Source organism: Euphorbia lathyris, chromosome 9 (assembly GCF_963576675.1).
Source record: "Euphorbia lathyris chromosome 9, ddEupLath1.1, whole genome shotgun sequence".
Classification (NCBI taxonomy): domain Eukaryota; kingdom Viridiplantae; phylum Streptophyta; class Magnoliopsida; order Malpighiales; family Euphorbiaceae; genus Euphorbia; species Euphorbia lathyris.
Window position 1 is genome coordinate 24,855,822 of NC_088918.1, and position 23,584 is coordinate 24,879,405.

At 33.6% G+C, this 23,584-nt stretch overlaps 1 protein-coding gene, 1 non-coding gene and 1 pseudogene across 2 annotated transcripts; 2 read left to right on the plus strand and 1 right to left on the minus strand.

Annotated features, from left to right (window-relative positions):
* The first annotated feature begins 3,220 nt into the window (after positions 1–3,220).
* Positions 3,221–3,327, plus strand: LOC136207614 (small nucleolar RNA R71). The gene has a single exon (XR_010676746.1). It is a non-coding gene; the product is annotated as a small nucleolar RNA R71 (small nucleolar RNA).
* Positions 3,328–7,209: 3,882 nt separating this feature from the next.
* Positions 7,210–7,343, plus strand: LOC136207500 (U1 spliceosomal RNA; annotated as a pseudogene).
* Positions 7,344–10,722: 3,379 nt separating this feature from the next.
* LOC136205101 (serine/threonine-protein kinase EDR1) lies at positions 10,723–21,992 on the minus strand. Its single transcript, XM_065995580.1, has 13 exons — positions 21,377–21,992; positions 18,233–18,649; positions 18,008–18,111; positions 15,714–16,897; positions 15,050–15,090; positions 14,565–14,633; positions 13,544–13,644; positions 13,297–13,375; positions 13,119–13,217; positions 11,934–12,002; positions 11,790–11,839; positions 11,315–11,491; positions 10,723–11,217 (listed from the first exon to the last, which is right to left on the minus strand). Exons 1-13 carry the CDS (start codon positions 21,791–21,793, stop codon positions 11,082–11,084), a joined length of 2,943 nt encoding a protein of 980 aa, XP_065851652.1. The 5' UTR covers positions 21,794–21,992; the 3' UTR covers positions 10,723–11,081.
* Positions 21,993–23,584: the final 1,592 nt, after the last annotated feature.

Here is a 23,584-nt window from a genome sequence, read left to right on the forward strand (position 1 = left end):
TTTTATTTCTATATCAAATTCTTGTAACAATAAAACCCATCTAATTAGACGCGGTTTTGCATCCTTTTTACCAAATAGATATCTTAATGCTGCATGATCAGTATAAATAATAACTTTCGAACCTAACAAGTATGACCTAAACTTATCACATGCAAAAACTACAGCTAACATTTCTTTCTCAGTTGTGGTGTAGTTTAATTGTGCACCGGACAGTGTGTGACTTGCATAATAAATGACATGAAGTTTCTTATCCTTCCTTTGACCTAAAACACATCCGACAGCTAAATAACTTGCATCACACATAATTTCAAATGGTAAATCCCAATCGGGTTTAGCAATAATAGGTGCACTGACTAAAGCTGTTTTTAATGTTTCGAAAGCTTTAACGCAATCTTCGTTAAAATCAAAGGTGGAATCTTTCATGAGTAGATTAGTGAGTGGTTTGGAAATTACAGAAAAATTCTTAATAAATCTTCTGTAAAAACCGGCATGTCCTAAAAATGATCTTACTCCCTTAACAGTAGTTGGAGGGGGTAATTTTTCTATTATTGAAGTTTTTGCTCTATCCACTTCTAATCCTTTTTCAGATATTTTGTGACCTAAAACAATTCCTTCGTCAACCATGAAATGACATTTTTCCCAGTTTAATACCAAATTTGTTTCTTCACACCTAGACAAAACTTTATCCAAGTTTTCTAGGCACGAATCAAAAGAATCTCCATAAACTGAAAAATCGTCCATAAAAACTTCCATGATATCTTCAATGAAATCATTAAAAATCGCAGTCATACAACGTTGAAATGTTGCAGGTGCGTTACATAGACCAAAGGGCATTCTCCTATATGCAAATGTTCCGTAAGGACATGTGAATGTTGTTTTATCTTGGTCATCCGGGTAAATGTATATTTGAAAGAATCCGGAGTAACCATCTAGAAAACAGTAGAAAGCATGACCAACTATCCTTTCGATCATTTGATCAATGAAAGGAAGAGGAAAATGATCTTTCCTAGTTGCTTTATTTAGATTTCTATAATCTATACAAACCCTCCAACCAGTGGTGGTTCGTGTAGGTATTAATTCACCTTCTTCATTCCTTACAACTGTTATGCCTCCCTTTTTAGGTACACAATGGATTGGACTAACCCATTCACTATCCAAAATAGGGTAGATGATTCCATTGTCCAGAAGTTTAGTAATCTCATTTTTTACTACTTCCTTCATATTGGGATTTAGGCGTCTTTGCCTATCCGCTTTAGGTGGCTTATCTTCTTCTAAGTGAATTTTGTGCATTACGATGCTCGGATTGATACCTTTTAAGTCTGAAATTTGCCAACCCATACTTCCTATCCTATTCCTAACAACTTCTTTCAATTTCTCTTCTTGATCTTGTGTTAATTTGTTAGAGATGATTATAGGTAGAGAATCGCCTTCACCTAAGAAAGCGTACCTTAAATGACTTGGTAATTCTTTAAGTTCTAATTTAGGTGGAACTATAATCGAAGGCGGAACTGGTCCATCTTCTCGAATCAAAGGTTCTGGGTCCTTATCTTCTAGTTCCTCACTCATTATAGGTTCTATTATTTCTTCTTTTTGAACAATGTCATTTACACATTCTTCAATTAAATCAAGTTTCATACAAGCGAAATCCTCCATAGGATATTTCATCGCTTGATTCATATCAAACTCAATCTTATCATCGCCTATTCTTAAAACTACTTTCCCTTCCGACACATCAACTAGAGCACGTCCCGTGTTCATGAACGGTCTACCAAAGATAAGCGGACAATTTACGTCATAAGCAAAATCTAAAATAACGAAATCGGTAGGAAAAATAAATTTGTCAACTTTAACTAAAACATCCTCAATTATACCGTATGGTCTTTTAGTGGTTTGATCCGCTAATTGCAAAATCATATTGGTACGTTTGATATCTTTTTCTAAGCCTAACTTATTAAAAATAGATAATGGCATCAAGTTAATGCTTGCTCCTAAATCACAGAGACAACTGGGAAATTCAATATCTCCCAATTTACACGGAATGGTAAAAAATCCAGGATCTTTGAGTTTAGTGGGCAAATTTCTTGACACAATTGAACTACAATCTTCAGTTAGTGAAATGGATGAAATTCCTTCCCAACTGATTTTCTTTGAAATTAAATCTTTGAGGAATTTACCATAATTGGGAATTTGCGTAATCGCATCCATAAACGTTAAATTAATATGCAAATTCTTAAGTTTGTCTAAAAATGTTAAAAGTTGTTTGTCATAGTCCTTATTGCGGACTTTGTGTGGAAAAGGTGGTTTGGGTACAAAAGTTTTTGTACTAGAGTCAATTGGTGCATCTTTTTGTTTTAAAGTATCTTCTTTGGGCTTTGGTAAATCAGTTCCAGGTGAGGTCGAATTTCCGGGCATTTCCGGGCCTAAGTAATTTTTCCCTGAACGAAGAGTGATAGCTTTAACATGCTCTTTCGGATTCTCTTCCGTATGGCTTGGAAGACTTCCCTCTTTGCGGGATGGAATTGATTTAGCGAGTTGTCCAATTTGAATCTCCAAATTATGGATGCTAGATGATTGGTTTTTAATAAGCTGGTCGAATTTATTCTCGATCCGTTTAAAACCATCTTCGTGATTACTTATTTTTCCGCTCATAGCATCAATAAATTTGTCGATTTTAGAAGATAAAGTGCTAATCGTATCTCTCGATTGATTTTGATAATTGGTGGTACGATTTTGATTAGCATTAGTATTATTATTATTATCTCTCCAGTTAAAGTTAGGATGATTTCTCCACCCAGGATTATATGTATTGGAGTAAGGGTTATTAGGTTGGTTTTGCCCTTGGACAAAGTTTACCTGTTCAATTTCGCTCATACTTTCGTAATCCACATCCGTTTGGATTGGCTTACCATTAGGATCACACGGTGCCATAAACCTATCAATTTTGTGCGATAAGGCAGAAAATTGGGCTTGCAACATCGCTACTGGATCAAGATTCACTATACCTTTAACTGATGAAGTTACTGAGGATGATGGTTTCGCTAATGGTACGTGTCCACGTTCCGCGGGCCACATACTGCTATTGATTGCCATTTCCTCCAAAAGTTCTCTTGCTTGGGCAGATGTTTTCTTCATGAATAACCCTCCAGACATAGCGTCCAATGAACTTCTAGTTGTAGGATTTAGTCCATTATAAAATGTTTGCATTAAAAGTTCAGCGGGCAATTGGTGGTGTGGGCATAAACGTTGAAGTTCTTTAAAACGTTCCCAAGCCTCATAAAGAGTTTCATTATCATTTTGAGAAAAAGATGTTAACTCTTTAATGACTCTTGCGGTTTTTGCTAAAGGAAATTTTTTTGATAAAAATGCTTGGGCTAATTGCTCCCAAGTCTCAAATGATGCGGCTGGCATAGAAGTTAACCATTCTTTGGCTCGATCCTTCAAAGTAAAAGGAAAAAGGCGAAGTTTGATTGCTTCTGCAGTTACATCAGTAATTTTAAAAGTGTCACAAATTTCTAAGAAATTTGTCAAATGGGTATTAGGATTTTCGTTAGGTAACCCGTAAAATGTTACGTTATTTTGCAACATATTAAGCAATGCTGGCTTAATTTCAAAATGGTGTGCATTAATTTGAGGTCTAACTATACTGTTTGTTACACCGGCCACTCCTGGCCTAGCGTAATCCATAAGTGTGGCCATAACTTCTGGCTCGGTAATTCTAGTTTTTATTGTAGTTTTGTTTTTGTTTTTCTTTTCTTTCTTGTTCTTTTTAAGAGTTCTTTCAATTTCTGGGTCAATAGGATCTGGTGACGTGCCTGAACTTCGAGAACTGCGAATGAACCTGAAATTTCGCACGAATTGAAACTACATACAAAACAGAATTTGAAAAATAAATATGTTAGTAATTGAAAATTAATAAAATATAAAAGTTTGAATAAGTATGAATAAACCTAGATTCGAAATAAAACACGAAAAATTTAAAATTTTGTCAAAAATTTTGGAATTCCCCAGCAACGGCGCCAAAAACTTGTTGAGCGATTTCCGCAAGTGCATGGTATACGCTTGTAGTAATAAAAGATATTGATCCCACAGGGAACGTTTTTTCGAACAAAACTTATTTATAATCGGTTAAATTTACTTTAAGGTTTATAATATGGAAAATCGTTTAATCGGTTTTGGTTTTGAATTTGCTAGAATGAGAATTAGGTTAGAGTATGAAAACGTTAGAAAATATTCTGATTTAAGAATGAATTTGCAAGATAGGAACGTTTAGTACTTTTTAGAAAAGTAAACAGATGTATTTATTTGCATTAAACAAAGAAAACAACTTTAAACTTTGTATGAATTATAAAGATGAAATAAATGACGGAACCTCTAATTATTTGGCTTTGAACATGACAAAACCCTATCCGGAATAATTGCCCTTAATCAAATTAAAACTCTTTCGAGATAATAATTTGCCTAAGTGTTCAACAAAGTTTCCTTGTAAAGATTTTGAATTAAATACGTTTTAATGAAAACACCAGCATCCACTTCGGATCCTTTACCAAAGTGCTGCATAAAAATCTATAGAATAGAATGGACTTTATTAGATGAAATATAAATTGATACAAGTTTACAGAGAACGTGGAGCATGGAAACATTCGACGGCTTGCAAGTGAACGGGTTGTCAATCCTTTCCTTGGGTTTCGTTAGAGTTTGTCAGGCTCCGGGGCGGATCCTCTACTCAATCTTCTCGTTGAATCTTCGTAATAGAAACTGGGTCGGTCTACTACCAAAATGAAAACTAAACTGGAACAATGTCTAAACGCTACTAAACTTGTTATTATTGAATAAACAATGTGTGTACAGCATATTGCTTTTTACAGAATCGAAATCTAACTTCTGAATCACTTGACTCGGAATTTCTGCATAAATTCTATACTAATCTCTTTCTTCTACATATCTTCAACTCTCCATCAACTCTTTATTTATAGATGTTGAAGAGTCTTGATTGAAGTGTCGTGTCCGTTGTGAAGAATCGTATCCGTTGCGAAAAGACGTCTTTATCCACCCGAACGATCGCGTTTCGTCGAAAACGAAAGTGTGCAACTAGGCTTCTATAGACTCCTGCTCGTACCGAGAATATTAAATTCTCTACCGAGAATGGGGGAGCATCAATTGGTCTTCAAACGAAGGGAAGGAGAAGCTGAGGAACGCGTGTCGCGACCGAGAATGTGGGGGCCGCGGTCGCGGCACGGAACGTTTTTCACCTCTTTGGCTTTCGTTCGCGTCCTCGATTTGGCGTTATTAATTTCTGTCGTCTTCGACTCCTTTTGTAGCATAAATATTTCGCGTCCTCGATTTGAGCTCTTTTCGTTCCTATTTGGATTTTACCAAATATTTATGTACCTTACAAGAAAGAAACATATTCGAGAGTAAAAGCTTTCTAAACAGTTATAACTAGCATAAATTCGTAGTAATATTGATGTAATTATCGATGATATTTTAGGTATATTTTGGGCTTAACAACTTAGTTCGTCTTTCTTTATTTTACAGCATCTAGGACGTCGGAAGAAACCGAATGATTGAGGAAGATGATGGGACTCATTGCAGTTAAAGATTTTTTGTCCAAGCCTTCTGAAGAGTTTCTTTTTAGGTTGAGAAATGAAATTTTATGTCATTGATTTCTTAATTTCTTTCTTTTATTTGTAATGAAAAAAATTGCATTTAGGATAATTTGTTGCTTTTTTAGTCAAAATGCAACCCCTTGCAAATGACTTTAGTGGAAGAAAAGCAGCAATAAAGAATATATTTCTTTACAAAATACTCCCTATGTTTTATTTTAATTGTCTTTTAAGGTTTCTACACACATATTAAGAAACATATTAATTAGCTTAAAAAGTAGTTAAACATTACCTTATTACCCTCTTACAATTAATGCTTAAATTTCTCTGCAAATTTCTTTCCTTTCATTGTATGAGGACAAAGTTGGAAAAAACACATTTAATGCTCATTGAAAAGTGTAAAACGTCAAATAATTTGAAATAAAATTTGTTTCTCAAAACGACAATTATTATGAAACGGAGGGAGTAAGAAATAGATAACGCGATTTTTTTTTTAATTTTCTTTAAGAATGTCGCTTTTTTATTTCCTAGCCACATGTCATTTTTTAAAGAAGCCACTTGTCAAGTTGGTGGGTAAAATTTTAGACAAGCTAGCAGGCAAGTTCATTCCAATTTAACGAAAAATAAATTCATAATTGACTAAAATATGGGTGAGAGGTTTTAACGTTGAGTTAAGCTAAAAGTAAGATTGAATTGTTTTAAATAAATTTAGAAAAATTATTAAGCAATTAGCGTGCAAAATAAAACATTGCCTTTAAGAATGTTTAAAAATTCTCAATAAATTTCTTTCGTTTATCACGAGTATAAAGTTAAAAAAAAACACATTTAATAATTATTGAGAAACATAAAATGTAAAATAATTTGAAATGCAATTCGTTGCTTAAAACATCAAATATAATAAAACAAATTGAGTGTCTTTTATACACGTTTTTTTTATGTTTTTTCAAATGTTTTTTTTATGTACTAGTACCTGTGCTCTACCCGTACTATGTTGGTGTTTCATAGGTTGAGAAGTAATTAAGCACTTACAAAACCAATATATTTTGAGATAAGAACCAAATTTAATTTTAATATTTTATTAAAATTGCATATTTGATCTTAACGTACAGAATAGTATAAATTTAATTCTAAAGTTTCCAAATAAGATCAATTATTTGACGATAAACTGAAGTGATTTCATACATTTTTTATACCTTATTTGTAAACACAGTATAAGTTAGACATTTTTTTTATAATTAACTTATATGTATAGCATGTTAATAGGTTTTGTGTAAATGTGTGAGTATCACACTAAATATTTGAGACATAATTGATGTTTAAAAAATCTAACGTGACAGCTAAATAACAATGTAACCGACCTTTTCAAAATTTTAGTAATGTAAACTTATTCTTTTCCTGAAAATGTTAGGCTAAAATTCAAGTCTTATCCCATATATCGTTGTCTTAGGACTTCTATTAATTAAGTCATAAGTAATGGAACTTACACGAGAGGCTTACGTCAAGATTAATTCACCTTACAAATAGAACAAAGAGAAGCTGAAGTTGTCCCACATCGGTTACAAGAAGAGGAAGAGTCCAGGAAAGTGAGTATATTATACTTGTAAACATACTTACCTGAATGAGGTTTATGGGCAATCAATAAGACCCATGGCCTAGAGCAGTGACCTCCATTGCACTTTGGAGGGTTGCTGGTCTAAGGTCTCCCTCAAGAGGGAGAGCCTACATCATAATTAGTCCTTCCGTCTGTTTGTTTGATTTTTTACTGTTTATGACTTCAGAAATGACTAAATTACCTTTTACTATTTACCTTCAAACTTTAGAAGAGTAAATCCAATTTAAAAGAAGAAGCTATTTGTATAGAAAACAAGAAAAAGAAAAGATTCAATGCTTACGAATTTGAACGATTAAGAAGAAAATCAAGAAGAAGAATACTCAAAGTTGATTTCAGATGCATTAGAGTTTAAAGGATAAGAAAAGAAGAACGCAAATCCAAATTGACTAACAAAATCTTCATGAGAGTCTAACGGCAGGGACTAAACAGTTCACCGAGAAAAACGTTAGGGACTAAACAGTTTATCGAGAAAAAGGCTAGGGACTTTATCATGTGTTTTTAAAAATACAGAGACTAAACAGTATATTTTATCAAAATATAGGGACTAATAAATTAATTACCCTTGTCTTAATTAATGAATGCAAGGTTAATGCAAAGCAGTCATTTTCTTTATATATAGGGTAAATAATTTATTAGTGCTCTAGTTTTTACCTAACACACTATTTAGTCCTATTTTGAAAAACACATTATAAGGTCCTTAGCTTTTGCCAATATTAACCATTTGGTCATTTTGTCTAGTTTTTTTAGACTTTTAATCGTTATATTTTAGCATAAACGGATATATATAAAATAACAGAATAACATGATCAACTTGTATTGTACTGTGGTTGTCCTAAAAGCTAAGATATGGTCGGTTAAAAATTTAAAAAAATTGATAAAATGACCACAATGTTAATATTGACAAAAAGATAGAAACCTTAAAATGTGTTTTTCAAAATAGGAGGACTAAACAGTGTGTTAGGTAAAAACTAGGGGACTAATAAATTATTTACCCTTATATATATAATTTGGAAAACAATGCAACAATTATTTTAAAATAGAGATAATATTTTGTAACGTCAAAACGAAGCTAACGAGGATATATAAGTACCATACAAGATTTCAATTGAAGATTCAACATAAATGTTGCAATAAAAATATCATCTTATCATAATACATATTCTTCAGCTTATAAAGACCTTGAAATTTGTGAACTTCAACATTAAACTTGTTGAGAAGATTAGAAAAACTAACTCAAAGCACACACACAAACCAACCATTGTCATCTGCAATGACACACACAAACCCAAAACTAAAATGATTTATAGAATATGCAACATCAAATTACATTTCAATCAAAAATTAGGTGGAGGCAAGTAGTCATATCTATCCAGAGTCAAAGTTGCTCTTTAAGTGCTTGAAAATGCCACATCTACCTTCTTATTGAAGTTACTGATCTTCCCTCACCATGAAATTCCCTATTGGAAATAAAGAGATGTAGATCTAAGAAGCCAAGGAAAGGAAAGAAAAGAAAAGAGAGATTCTTTACTTTGTAAAAAAGTATTTTTATAAAAAGGCAAACAGGAGGTGTCTAACTAGGGGTGGACATGGTTCGGTTAACCGATCCATTAGTAAAAAAAAAATTAACCGAACCGTTATCAACGGTTTTTTAACCATTAAGAAAACCACCGGTTCGGTTAACCTCCTTTTTCGGTTCAGATTACCAGTTTGACCGGTTTTTTTACCCACCCCTATGTCTAACCAAACATATAAAAGTGAAAAGGCAAACAAGAGGAGGAAATTGAGTAACCAAACGCCCTTTAAATATAATTAATTTTAGGAATAAAGTACTAAAATAGGCCTAAGGTTTTTGGGAAAGTATCAATTTAGGCTCAACGTTCAAAATAACACCAATATAGGCTTAACGTTTACAATATAATATCAATTTAGACTTAAGCTTTACGTTTACAAAATATATCCAATTTAAGCTAAACGTCACAATTATAATAACCATATTATATTCTTTTCCTATTAACTTTATATGTTATCTTTTTATTTAGTTCTATTTTCTTATTTATTATAATATAATTAATTAGTATTCTTGCCTATTAAGATCTTATATTTGTTTTTCATCAACCATTCCATGACTCCTAAATTTCATGGCTCATATAATATATGCAAACTAAAAGTAATTAAATATCCACAATATTTCGAACACTGACATGTATCAATATTATTTTAACTAGTGTTTGAAATATTGTGGATATTCAATTACTTTTAGTTTGCATATATTACATGAGCTATGAAATTTAGGAGTCATGGAATGGTCGATGATCTTAATGGGCAAGAATACTAATTAATTATATTATAATAAATAAGAAAATAGAACTAAATAAAAAGATAACATATAAAGTTAATAGGAAAAGAATATAATATGGTTAATTTAATTGTGACGTTTAGCTTAAATTGGATATATTTTGTAAACGTTAAACTTAAATTCGTATTATTTTGTAAATGTTAAGCCTATATTGATGTTATTTTGTATGTGAGGCCTAAATTGATGCTACATTGTAAACGTTAAGCCTAAATTGATATTATGTTATAAACGTTAAGTCTATATTGGTGCTATTTTGAACGTTGAGCCTAAATTGGTACTTCTCCAAAAACCTTAAACCTATTTTAGTACCCTATCCCTTAATTTTAATGACTTTTTAACCAAACTAATTCTAATTATAGAATCCAACAATAAAATAATAATTTAAAAGAAATTAAATATCTATTTAACTTCACTAATATTCAAATCAAATATCCATTGATTTTTTTTAATTTAATAATTAATAAAAAAGATAAATTTAATAGGAATATTAGTTTTAGTGTTGTGGACCCCGCTTAGATGGCTTTACTCTCTTAGTGTTAATGTGAAGCTTGATGCAAAAACTGTTGTGTGGATAGCTTCAATTCAAACAACAGAACCTATAATTCAAAGTTGTAGGTATCTAATTAGTAGTAGACATGATTTTAACGTCTGCTTCATTTCAAAGTTAGCAAATGGAATGACTCACACTATTACATACCACGCTCTTTATACTTATATTTCTTTTACCGTCCCTAGTTAATTAGAGCATGTGCTTTGTAACTATTTATCTTCTTGATTAATAGATTTTGTTCTTTTCATATTTAAGACTCCTTAATATTTCAGGACTGAAGCTTCGTTGTTATTGTTATTGTATCTGTTCTTGTTCTGTGTCTATCATTTTTTTAACCATAAATATAACAAGACAACCCAATATATATATATATATATATATATATATATATATGATCTAAATCTAACTTATATATATATTATCTACATATTATCGGCTTTAACCTAAATCTAACTTATTAGGCCTCATGTTAAAACAAACTTTACTAATATAAGCCCATTCACTCTCTATTTGAGATATGAGATTCATTGCTTAAACCTTCTACTCTAAGGTCATCCCATCAAGAGTAAAGATGTCAAAACAGATTATTGTATCATAATCATGTTATGTAATTTATATACTTTACATGAATGAAAATAATAATTGTGTCGGACAGGTTATCTCTGTAATCGAGTTATTGTGTCACATTTTGGTAAAGATGTTGCATATGCATATATTACAAAGTTGCCATTCTTCCACTCAGATACCCTTTAAACGTCAAACTGTACAGAAAGTGCTGCTAAAATCTTTATGCAGCAGTATCAATATACACCCATTTACTTGCACAAATAGTAACCTATAAACTTTTCCTCTATTCTTCTCTTCAAATTTTTTTTTTCACGGTTGTTTTTTCCGTCTTGAGAAAGTTTTACTCACCTCAATAGAAGTCTCCTTATTCACAATTGAGAAATGGGGATATTTTCAAGGTGTAGAATTTACCGATATCTCATGCTGCAAAGGTGAACTTGGTTGGTCCATATGGGAAGGAACAGCAAGTCTCTGCAAGGGTTTGAGAGCAACTGCAAGCTGTGCAAAAGACGGACGCAAGTTTGGATCGCTGAGGACAACCACAGAAAACAGCAATTACTTAAAAGTGAATTCATACTAGTTAAGTACTACTAAGAATTTCCTTTTTTTTTTATTTTTTAACTTACGTCTGCCAGCATTCCCAAATTATCCTTCCGACTAAGGGATCAATTTCCTTAGGGATTTCAAGTCGACGATTCTGGAAACCAACCGCACCAACTACTTGCATTGGATTCATTCCACTCCATGGCAATCTCATTGTTGCAAGCTCCCATAGTATGACTCCAAAACTATATACATCACACCTGTACATAATGTAAACAAGGCATTTAGTCTAGTGATCCTACAGATTCATCAATCATACAGCATCTACAGCTACAAAAGGTATTTCCCTTTAAGAAGGATTCATGATTCATGATTATCGTTTGCATTAAAACGATAGATGTGAAAAAATCTGAGTCTCCCTGCCTTCCAACAGATATGTCCTACTTTGTTCTTATCAGCTTAAAAAACTATTAAATGAGCGTAGATGATTGAACTACCTATGTTTAAGGGAAAGAACAGAGTCAATAATCAGAACGCAAGAAACAGAATAGAACTCACTTCTCATTGGAAGGTTCATTTCGGAGAACTTCTGGTGCCATCCACTCAGGCTACAACATAAATACAATTCAATCATCAAGACACAAGCAACATATCTGTCTCAGTGTGTGTGTAGAGGAAGAGAGAGAAAGAGTTGGTTCTCACTGTTCCTGCAGTTGACTTGGACGACAAAAAGGTGTTGTGCTTTAAGCGTGACAACCCAAAATCACAAACCTGTATAGTGAAATAGCAGAATATTATCATTAACATCTTATAATTTAGATTTGTAACTTTCAAGTGAACATTATTGCATGTCTATGAAGAAAAACACGTCAAAGTGCATTCCTAACAGTAAACACCATCTTGGAACTTTCTGATCTATTTGAGAACAAAAATCCAATCCAACTACAAACTAAACAGTATTGTCTCAAGTTATGGGTCTAATACAGATCATGTGACTTGGTCATAATTTGGAACTGACTAGAAGAAAAACCAGAAGGCCAGAGAAAAGATTGCAAGAGGCACCTAGAGGTATCTATTTATGGCATACTTTCCTCAATTAAATTCCAGCTTGCTCCCAAACAAGAGCTCTTTCTTGTTTTAGCATCATTTAATCAAGCATTTCTTACATAATCTCCTTTAGTGTTCGGAAGTTACAAAAAATAATCTAATTAAGCACTTCTGAAGCAAGAGAAGAGAAACAAAACAATATAATTCAGAAATTCTGACAGAGCACCGATAATGGAGAAGTAGACAGTTAACGGAAATGGAATACATGAGATTATTTGAAAACAAGCACCAAGTCAAGCCTGCATTCAAGTGCCAGTGGAAGTTGGATTATTAGCACACACAAATTTATGTGTTAGACAATGATTCATATGGCAGTTCAGAAAGAGTTCTAATCCTTAGAATGATATATCCCAATGCTGAAGTGGTTAAGGCTAACAGTAAATCCCACTTAGCCACTTGCAGGATGCGGCTTTGGTTGAATCATCATTTCAGCTCTGATATTTTCTATAAATTTTGAGAGTACCAGCAAAAATAGCTCTGATCATGGCAGTAAAAAGAGACCAGATTATGACTCCACAGAGAAGGATACATGAACTGCAAGACTGCAATGCTAATTTGGCACCTCTATGAAATACCAAGAAAAATGAGAACAAGTTTATATATTCGAACTGTTTAAGACATCAACCAATCCTATTCTAAATCTACAGAAATTTGCATCCATCTTCTGTAATAGCAATTACTGTTGGAAGAAAAATAGCTCTAAGCAAACCCTGATCCCCAACTTCCCACCCTGCAAAAAATAAAAAGTTGCCAAGGAAATAAGATTGGAACAACATCTACCTTGACAGTCCAGTTTTTATCAACCAAGAGATTTGGTGACTTCAAATCCCGGTGAACAATGGTAGGTATACTGGTGTGTAAGCAATTCATACCCCTTGCCTGCAATATTAGGAAAAATCAGTCTGACAAAAAGGATAATGAATGCAGATCAGAAACCACAACAGTGATAATTCAATACCACATCAAGAGCCATCTTTATTCTACGCTTCTCATCAATTTGGCCATGAGGACGATGAAGAATCCGGTATAGACTTCCTCTAGAACCAAAACATGAGTCAAACAAATTCCTTCAGAAGTTTGTAACTATAGAATAAACATTTAGAAAGACACTAGTAAAATACATTTAGACAGCTACAAAATTCAGTTAATTTGCTTTAGGAATAACCCATAAATATGAAAACCGAAGTGAAAGCACCAAATTATACCTAGGAAGAAACTCAGTAATGATAGAGAGATGTGGAGGACGCGTAACAGCACCCATAAAGAGAACAACATTTGGATGTCGCAATCTCCGCATTATTCGCACCTTAAATCAAAAGCAATATTAGGCTAAAAGAATTTGGACAAGAAAAATACTTCAAAAAAAAAAGTTTGTCCATCTTAGCCATAATTACATTCTTTCTTCTGTCCAAATTCTTGGGAACCATGCATAGTATTACATCCTGATAGGTTCACCAATTCTTTGAACATTAAATTGTTAAGTCCATGCTGGTTACCATGAATAAAAAGGGTTGAAGTAACAAAATTGTCTGGATTGCCTAGCAAAGCCAAGGAAGATGAAAGTAATAATCAAATATGAAGCACCGACTCTTCCGGGGGATCGGAGTGGCAGTGTCGGACTCACCAGGGACAGGGCTGGATGAAAGTAATAATCAATCAAATTTTCCATGTCCCGCTGCACATGTGTCTCATATTTTTTAAAAATGCCGTTTGCCGCAGCCGCACCTGAGTCGATGCTTCATAGATACAGCAATATTGTCTTCATCAAAGAGGATTTGAGAAGTTGATATAAACTAGTTTATTGGAGCTCCCACCCTCCATTCATTCTATACTAGATGCATTTACTATTCTAGGTATTTTCTGTATCCTTCACCCCTCATTCATACTTCTCAAATAAAGTGTGAATGGAGCCTTATAATAAGTCATATGCTCCATATTCTAATGAAGAAGGAACAAGAAATGGAATAAAAACTGCATCAGGAATTAGTCATGCAGGTAATTACTTTTCCCCTAATTTTAATCTATAAACCACAGGAAGCCAAGAGATAAACCGGTATCTGCATCTCACAAAAGGCATACCTAATCATATTCACTTTGTAAATTTCGCTTTTATATATAACCTTTTAAATGCAGAGTAGCCAATAGATATATTGAAGTTTGATTTCTGTTAAAGTGTGCTGAGAAGAGCACTATTATGTATGTTTGAATTGAAGGCTAATTGCTTACTTCTCTTTTGAATTCAGCCAGAGCCGCCCCTGAGAAATCCTGGTCTAAGAACTTCTTCACGGCAACCTCCTGCAAGTTCAACAACATATGATTAGCAAAAAAGTCGGAACCTAAAAGTTCTCTGCTTCCTCAGAGAACTTCTACTATATTTAACAGAAATGTAAATATTCTACTTCAGAATTCAAAGAATAAGTATTACAGATGCAGTAGTTGATCCAGACAGCAGAAAAGCTATTACAGTATCTGAACCTAATAATATGTATATGCTTCAAGTTCAAATTTTTCAAATTAAATGAACACATAAAAACTAATTCTATCACAACTCATGTACCTACAGTGAACTCAGAAATGGAACCTACTAGGAAGAATAATGGAATGTGAGACAAGACCATAATAACTGGAAAGAAGTTTAGATAAATGGATGTTCATAGTCTCATCAATATATAAATAAAAATTGAAGTGAATGCAAGAAAGATCAAGCTCACCGTGCCATTCCAGTCAGCATGGTAGACCTCCCCATATGAACCTGTTCACAAAAAACATGAGATAAATAATAACTGAGAGAAAGCAAAGAATGTGTGAGAAACTCAAGCATCAAATTGTTGTACTCCAAGATTGACATAACACCAATGCTTCCAAAGTGTAATATGATGAATTTATACATGACTACTTTAGTATCATAAGATTAACATGTCATTGTTGCTAAAGAAACCCATCATTTTACTAAAGAAAAAGGTCAATACATTTAAGTGAGTTTTTTTTAACACATTCCCAAGTACTAAATAAATTTCTCCAGATTACTTATGCAAACACAAGACAAGACAAATACATAAAGAGATATCTAATTTAGATATTATACCATACATTTTTTAATATATTTCTACTATCAATGATTTCTATTACGGAAAGAGAACTAAAAATGACAAAAGAAGCCAAAGTAAAGCCCGAAGTTTTGGATGAACAAAAATTTCATTAGATATAAACATGTAGGACTAATTATGCTGAGAAAACACATCATAAGGTACACATTCATGATTTACTCCTGGTCAGTTTATCTTGTCTAGGTGGTATATGCACATGTATTTATTTAGACATCAAAATCACGATTGCTTATCATAATACAGAAACTTCACCAGCCATGTGCATTACCTAGTCCAATCCTTTCACCAATATCAAGATCTTCCCAAGGAATTTCACATTCACCCACATCAGCATCATCAAATATTTGATCAAACTTGTTTCGGCTGGAATCTATTGATGAATTAGAGCTTTCTTTTTCCTTTAGTTTCATGTTGGTCCCCATAAATCGGTCATCTGTGCATTTTCTAAGATCATGGGAATCAATTTCATTGTTTTCATCATCTTTGAGCAGCACAGTCTCTGCATCATTTTGGAAACTGTTTGAATCCCTAGGATTTTCTTCTTCGAGATTTGAGGTTACTTCCTCAATCAAAGGTGATCTATAACTTTTATTCATCCCAGTTGCCACAAGTGAAGTTGTAACACTTGAAGGATTTCTAGGTTCACCATTTCTACTAGAAAGACTTGAAGTACCAGATGTCTTAAATCCTTTAGGATAAACCTTGTCAGACATGGTAGAGCTGGTAGAAGCCAAGGATGATTGATTATAGCCGTTTGGTTCCCGGTTGATTCTTGGGAACAGACTTTCCTTGTAGTCGTATTCTTTTTCCTTGGGAACTTCATTGCATGCATGTCGATTCTTCCACATCAATGGAACGGGTGGTCGACCATGAAGAGGGTTATTTTTCCGCCCCTCAAAATCTTCAACTTTATTCTCAGTAGGCTTGTTTGGCATGAAATTTTTGCCAGTCCCTTTGATCTGGAACGGATTAAGATCTGAAAAAAGGTGTTTAGAATCTTCTGAGGTATTTTGGTTATATGGAACTACATTCACATTCATCCTCGAAGCACCACCAACCGCATGGGGCCCACGATTTCCCTTGTACAGAGAAGGCCCACTAGCTGGGGAAATATTACCATGTTGATTTGAAAGTCTTGCTCTACTTGAAGCACCAGAAGGACCAACTTCCAGAGCACTACTAGCACCAAAGGAATGTACTGAGGACTCCACAGTTTCGGTACTTAACCTTTTATCCAGAGGCAAACAGCCATCCATTGAAGAGTTCTGACTGCTGCCTTCACCAGATAACGGGTTTGGTCTAGAATAAACTACTCCAGAGTCATTAGCAAAATGATGACCAGGAATTTTATTGATGTTCGGATTATATGATAAGAGAGCAGTATCTTTTGCACTGAGAATATCAGCTGGTATAAGTGTTCCAGGATCTGCCATGAGATCAACCAAAAACTCCCTGAAAGCAGACAGTTATATGTCAGAAGTAAAAACAACTGGAACACGTCTCATTGGCCAATAAAAATCACATTCTTGCATACACAAACAAACACAATTGTGGAGTAATTTCTATAAGCAATTCATTAGCAAGTAAGAAAGTAATTCAAATGGGTCTTATAAAATTGGCAAGTGAAGGATGTTTGAGGGATTTCACAGTTTCAGGAGCTTAACCTTACCTAACCATGAGAAGGAAACAATAAATAAAAGATATATATTGGCTCTACAAAACCCACACGCAGGAGGGGCACAAAAGATGGGCAGCCTACTTCACTGAAGTATAGTATGCTGTTACACTCAATTCAAAATGTGCAGACATCCATTCTATTGGGGGCAATACAATTCATACAATTAGATACCGAAGGATTAAAATCCCCTGATCTTCATGACAAGCATATCTTACTATTCCTAGAATTCTTATGCCTAAAGATTAGCTCAAAACAACAACTAATAAGCATCAAGAAATAACTGCTTCCGCCAAAATATTCAATAAATAGCAACAGAAAGAACATCATTCAATGTCTATTCAGTTATATGAGAAATGATAAGCAAGAAAACCTGAAAAACTAATGATAAGCAAGAAACCTGAAAAGCTAATGATAAGCAAGAAATTAAACTGATCAAAGCATAACACATGACCTAGGAAAATAACGAGAAAGAAGATGTACTTGTTGCCTCCTGTTTGTTTACCCATCCATAACTGGAATTTTTTTTTTTTTTTTTTTTTTTTTTTTTTTGAAGTCTTGGTTATTGATGTACTTGAGGAGGTCCACAACTAATGTATCCTCATTTATCTTATAATTAGTGCATGTTCAGTTGCCATTGCAGTCTGAAGTCTGGTGAATAATGAGTTCCAGGAAAAAAAAGGTATTCTCGACTAAATACAATAAGAAATATAATTGCCAACAATCAGAAATAGGATCACATAAATAATTAAAATTTTCAAAAACTCAAATACACAATCAGAAATAGGATCACATAAATAATTAAAATTTCTTATCAGTTAAAAGAAAGTTAAACGACAAGTAACAAATAAATAAAAAGTACTACAATTATAACCACCAGTTACAACCTTTCATCCTGTAATTTTATCATGTCGATAGCATCATCCTCAATCCCAGTGTAATGACTACCCTTCACTAGTCGGCAAGGCAATCCTGTATTATCGGCCAATACCTGTAATAAAGTTAAGAAAGATAATAAAAGTGAAACTTTGATGCAGTCCACTATGGAACACGGGAATTTGGCTGGAAAAAACCCTGCAGTTACTAGCCAATAACGAAAATTAAATACTGACCTTAAAAAGTAAAGCCCGATGCCGAGATAAACCAATACTTATGGACCCAATAGGCAACACATTTGTATGCAGGGATGTCCTTAACTCAGTGTTACTTTCCATCCACCTTGCCAACATTACATTGGCATCCTTTACAGGCCCACCCATATGACTAGTAACTAGTTCAGCCAGCCTCTGTACCAAAACACCAACATCTGTAGCAGGGCAGTCTAGAGCAATACATTGTGCAACTTGTACCAACTCTTCTAGTGCAGTGTCAATTGCTCTGTTGACTATCACGGCTTCAAAAGTAGAACTCCCAGGGTTTGATTCTAGATCTGCAATAGAGGGCATTTTTCCTTGGACCACTGGACTCATGGAGTACACATCGTAAAAACCATCAGCTACTTTTTCCTCATAATCAAGAACATTATATTCCTGGTAAATTCAATGGAACACAATTTAAAACACATAGTAGCAAGATACCATATTAGATGAGTATGCCATAAACAACCACAGAAACAACAAATCGACCAGGTAACCATACATTCCACAAAAGAGAAGATGAAACTCCAGTATAGTTCAATTGAAGAGATTATCCCAAATGTAGACTTAACCACACCTGATCATCAAATATAAAGTCTCTTGATTAAAATTCAAAACCAGATGGAGACATACTCAGCAAGTTATCAAAAACCACATAAAGACCAAATGCTTGTTTTATTGTTGGTTTAATGGTGTCCTGATTAGACAAAAATATGGGTTATATCGCATATACTGAATTATAACATAAATAGCCCATCCATCATAACTAAAATGATGACTTAATGCATATATGTGATATTAATTTTATGTGTTAAATGCCATAGACGAACATTAGAATTACTAAAACAATTTAAATGAGTTTCTTAAAAAAATCATAATTTATAAAGTTCAATATTTCTATCAATTCAGATTCATATAACTCTCTCTTAAATTAATAACTTGAAAAATGTATTATTTTAATTCTTTTAAGAATTAGAAAATAGTTATAGTAAAACTCCTAATTAGGCATAGTTGTTAATGGCGATGCCATTGCGCAAGGTGCACAAGGCTTAAGGTCGTGCACCTTAGCACCCCCTGAGGCTAGCGATGTTGCTCTGGCGACGCCAAGAGGCGCCTTTGTGCGTCTGGACAAGGTTATCAAAGGCACAACATGGCACACCTTTTATGTCACAAGTTATTTTTTAGGGTTTTATATTATTTACCCACATGTTCAATCTCCACTGATGAATTAGACACATTTAGTGTCCAAAATAAACAAAAACAAAAGGAAAGCAGACAAACTTTCAAATTGAATAATCATAGGAAAAAAAATAGAGAGAGAAAAAGATGCATAATGGGAAATAAAGGGAAAGAAGCAGTAAAATATCAGACAAAAAGAAGCAAACAAGGGAAGAACTTGAAGTTGGAGACTTTTGATAAGAAATAGTTATTAGTCAACTTAGGATTTACTATTTAGTTGAACACGGGACCTTTCAATATAGGGTTTATTGCATGTCAGAATTTACGATTAAGAATATTGACATGATTTCGTATTGATTGCATTTTGATTCCAAAGTTTGCAATTTCTTACATTTTAAATATTACCATTTATGGTGGTTTTATAATGTTACTTTTACTGCACCTTGTGTCGCGCCTTGCGCCGTGCGCCAAGGACCCCTTGCACCGTACTGCACATTGCGCCTTTAATAACTATGTAATTAGGTTTAAATAAGTTGTGGATTTTAACTTAGGTAAAAACATTTTATGTTTGTAGTCTAATTTTAGCATTCCTTAAATAGATTGATCAAGTTGCGAAAAGATCTTAATTATCCATTGAAGATTAAAGACCACCTAATTACATAGAAATTTCCGGCTTTAAAAAGAAATAAGAACCTCGGCTTCAATACCCACACACACTATGATTTACCACATTAAGGACTCGCCATTAGATCAACTGACTTTATTCCCCGGTTAAGAAGTGATATGTATCAGTTAAACATCAGTCTAAGCATATTCCCTTTGACAACATTCGTTACAATTCACGAAAGAAACTGAAATAGTTCACTATAAATGTTCACCAATTCAAGACCAAATTATACAAGTTCTAATCCACAAGAAACCAATTAAACCGCTATCTAGTTTCAGAAACAATTTAATTAGTATTGACTACAACAAGATAAACTAAAGAACCCTAATTCCTTCATATCTATAATAGAGAGAGAAAAAGATGCATAATGGGAAATAAAGGGAAAGAAGCAGTAAAATATCATCGACAAAAAAGAAGCAAACAAGGGAAGAACTTGAAGTTGGAAACTTTTGATAAGAAACAACTATTAGTCAACATAGGATTTACTACTTAGTTGAACACTTGAACTTTCAATATAGGGTTTATTGCATGTCAGAATTCATGATTAAGAATATTGACATGATTTCGTATTGATTGCATTTTGATTCCAAAGTTTGCAATTTCTTATATTTTAAATATTACCATTTATGGTGGTTTATAATGTTACTTTTACTGTGTCACTCAGCCACGTGTCAGCGCCTTGCAGCATGCACGGTAGTGTGCCTAATAACTATGTAATTAGGTTTAAATAAGTTGTGGATTTTAACTTAGGTAAAAACATTTTATGTTTGTAGTCTAATTTTAGCATGCCTTAAATAGATTGATCAAGTTGTGAAAAGATCTTAATTATCTAATAAAGATTAAAGACCACCTAATTACATAGGAATTTCCAGCTTTAAAAAGAAATAAGAACCTCGGCTTCAATACCCACACTATCATTTACCACATTAAGGACTCGCCATTAGACCAACTGACTGAATTCCCCGATTAAGAAGTGATATGTATCAGTTAAACATCAGTCTAAGGATATTCCCTTTGACAACGTACGTTACAATTCACGAAAGAAACTCAAATAGTTCAACTATATATGTTCACCAATTCAAGACCAAATTATACAAGTTCTAATCCACAAGAAAGCAATTAGACAGCTATCTAGTTTCAGAAACAAATTAATTAGTATCGACTACAACAAGATAAACTGAAGAACCCTAATTCCGTCATATATACAACAATTCAATACATAAAATATAATGGAAGTCACTAAGATTCAACTTCGAAGAGTTCACAATACTCACCCAATACTGCCTCGACATAGCTTCCCCGGGAGCCTCCCCCTTATCCCTGCCCACATCAATCCGATGATGATTACTCCCTCCCAAACTCAGCAGCGTCGCCGCTCGGATCTGATCCTTCTCAGGATCATCCCTAAAGTCTGAATTGGACGCGCTGATCGCTAGAGCTAACTGAACCTGGAACTCCTCCTCAGAAGAAAAGTAGTCCGCATGATTATTAGAATTATTCGTCGTCGAAGGGATCGTCGTGCTAGTCACAACAGCCGCCGGTGAAGTAGAAGTTGACGGAGGGCTATTCGGAGCATTAGCGGGGCCAGTGCGATGATCGGAAATCGAAGTTGATGGTGAAGGAGGAGTCTCATTTGATCTTGATGGCTCGTGATTACTCCCTATGTGTAGCTTCTTGAAAATGTGTTTCATTTCCCAACTCTTCCTCGCTTATCTCCCTACTTTTCCCTCGCTTATTGTTGTTTTTCTTACTAGTTTCAGATTTTCTAGTTGTATCTGTATCAATATTTCTCTCAGTTTCTTCCACTTTCACTTGCTTTCTCTGGTTTTCTTTTCTCTCTTCCTCCTGTTTGGGTTGTAAGGGTCAAGAGTCCAGAGCGGAGGAAAATGTTCTGCTGATAGGAGGGAAAACTTAATGAAATGGTATATATGTTGGACGGTAACAAAAACGGCTTTATCTTTCTTAAATTTACTATTCGTGCCACTGGCCACGGAGTTATATTGCGCTTACGGCGATAAGTATTACGGACCAATGAAAATGCGACGATGTTGCTTACGTTTCAGTGGACCCGTGTGAGATGGCTGTTATATTCTATGCATTTATTTGGGGTTTTTCCATTGCATCGTGTCCTCCAAATATCCCGTTGGAATTGCAACATATGTCACAAATTTTTTATGGCAACACGTGTCATCAATTTTAATAAGGGATCTTAGAGCATCTCCAAGAGACTCTTAGTGAGCTCTCTAAAAATAATGTAAAGAATTGACTCTTAGGGTTTGATTGGATAAGGGGTTTAGGGATAGTAAGGGAAGGGTTTAGGAGGGTTTGTGGAAACCCTTGTTTGGAGGATATAAATTTAGAAGGGTAAGAGTTTTGAAGGGTTTGGGAAGGGTTTGGAAAGGTTTGATTTGTGTATATTTTTTCAATTTTCAAACCCATCAATTTGGAGGGTTTAGGAGGGTTACAAATTTCATTTTCCATTATTACCCTTGTTAAAATTAACTAATACCAAATCAAACACATTATTTATCTCATTGTTTTTTTTGGATGCATTACCGTAAAAAGCCAATTTGTGGTTATCAAACAAACTCATACCAATACCAATGTATTTTTTCATAATTCATTTATATTAAAAGTTAACTTCATTAAGAATTTATTATAATTTAATAGATATAAAAATTAAATAGTTATTATTTTTATTAATATTATTAACATATAAATATAATAAAATAATAGAATATATATTTTATAATTTAATTTAAATTATACTATAATTTATTAGATTTTTAAATAAATAATATATGAAATTGGATAATTGTTATTTAGATATGTAATTAAAAACAATTGTAAGTAATATGATTTAATTATATGGGAAGTAACTAATATGCATAATTAATTGAGTGAGACATTTTAGTCACTTTATAATTTTTCATTCCCTTACAAACCCTTCATTCCAAACAAGGGAAAGGTACAAACTTTTATAAACCATTACCATCCAACCAAACAAGGGTAAGGTTAGTGCTTCCCTTCCCATTCCTTCCCCTTCCTCTCCATTCCCTTCCCTTCCTTTATTTACCCTCTTAAACCCCCCATCCAATCAAGGCCTTAGTGATTTAAGAGTGGCTAAGATATATGATCTCCAACAATGCTCCTTATATTCACTCCTTATTTATTATTTTATTATTAAGATTATTTTTTATTGTTACATTACCAATAGTGTGAGGAGAGAGACACATCAATAATAAATTATTAATAAGAAATGAAGTTATGAGGCACTAAGAGGTGGAGAGAGGCTCTCTGTTAATAGAAATGATGGAGAGGCTCTTAATGATTTGAGGAGCCACTAAGAAGCTGTTGGAGATGAATTTTCATTCTCCCTCCTCAAATTTTAACTTAAGAGCCAACTTAAGAGGCTGTTAGAGATGCTCTTAACTCCAACTTCAAAACAGAAAAAATTTAGATAACTTTTAAAAAAAAATACT

Coding starts and splice junctions, on each gene's coding strand:
- LOC136205101 (XM_065995580.1), bottom strand. CDS start 21,793: ATGAAACACATTTTCAAGAAGCTACACATAGGGAGTAATCACGAGCCA. Junction 13,645..14,564: donor TGGCTGAATTCAAAAGAGAA/GTAAGCAATTAG, acceptor TTTTGATTTAAG/GTGCGAATAATGCGGAGATT. Junction 11,840..11,933: donor CCAAGTCAACTGCAGGAACA/GTGAGAACCAAC, acceptor TTTATGTTGTAG/CCTGAGTGGATGGCACCAGA.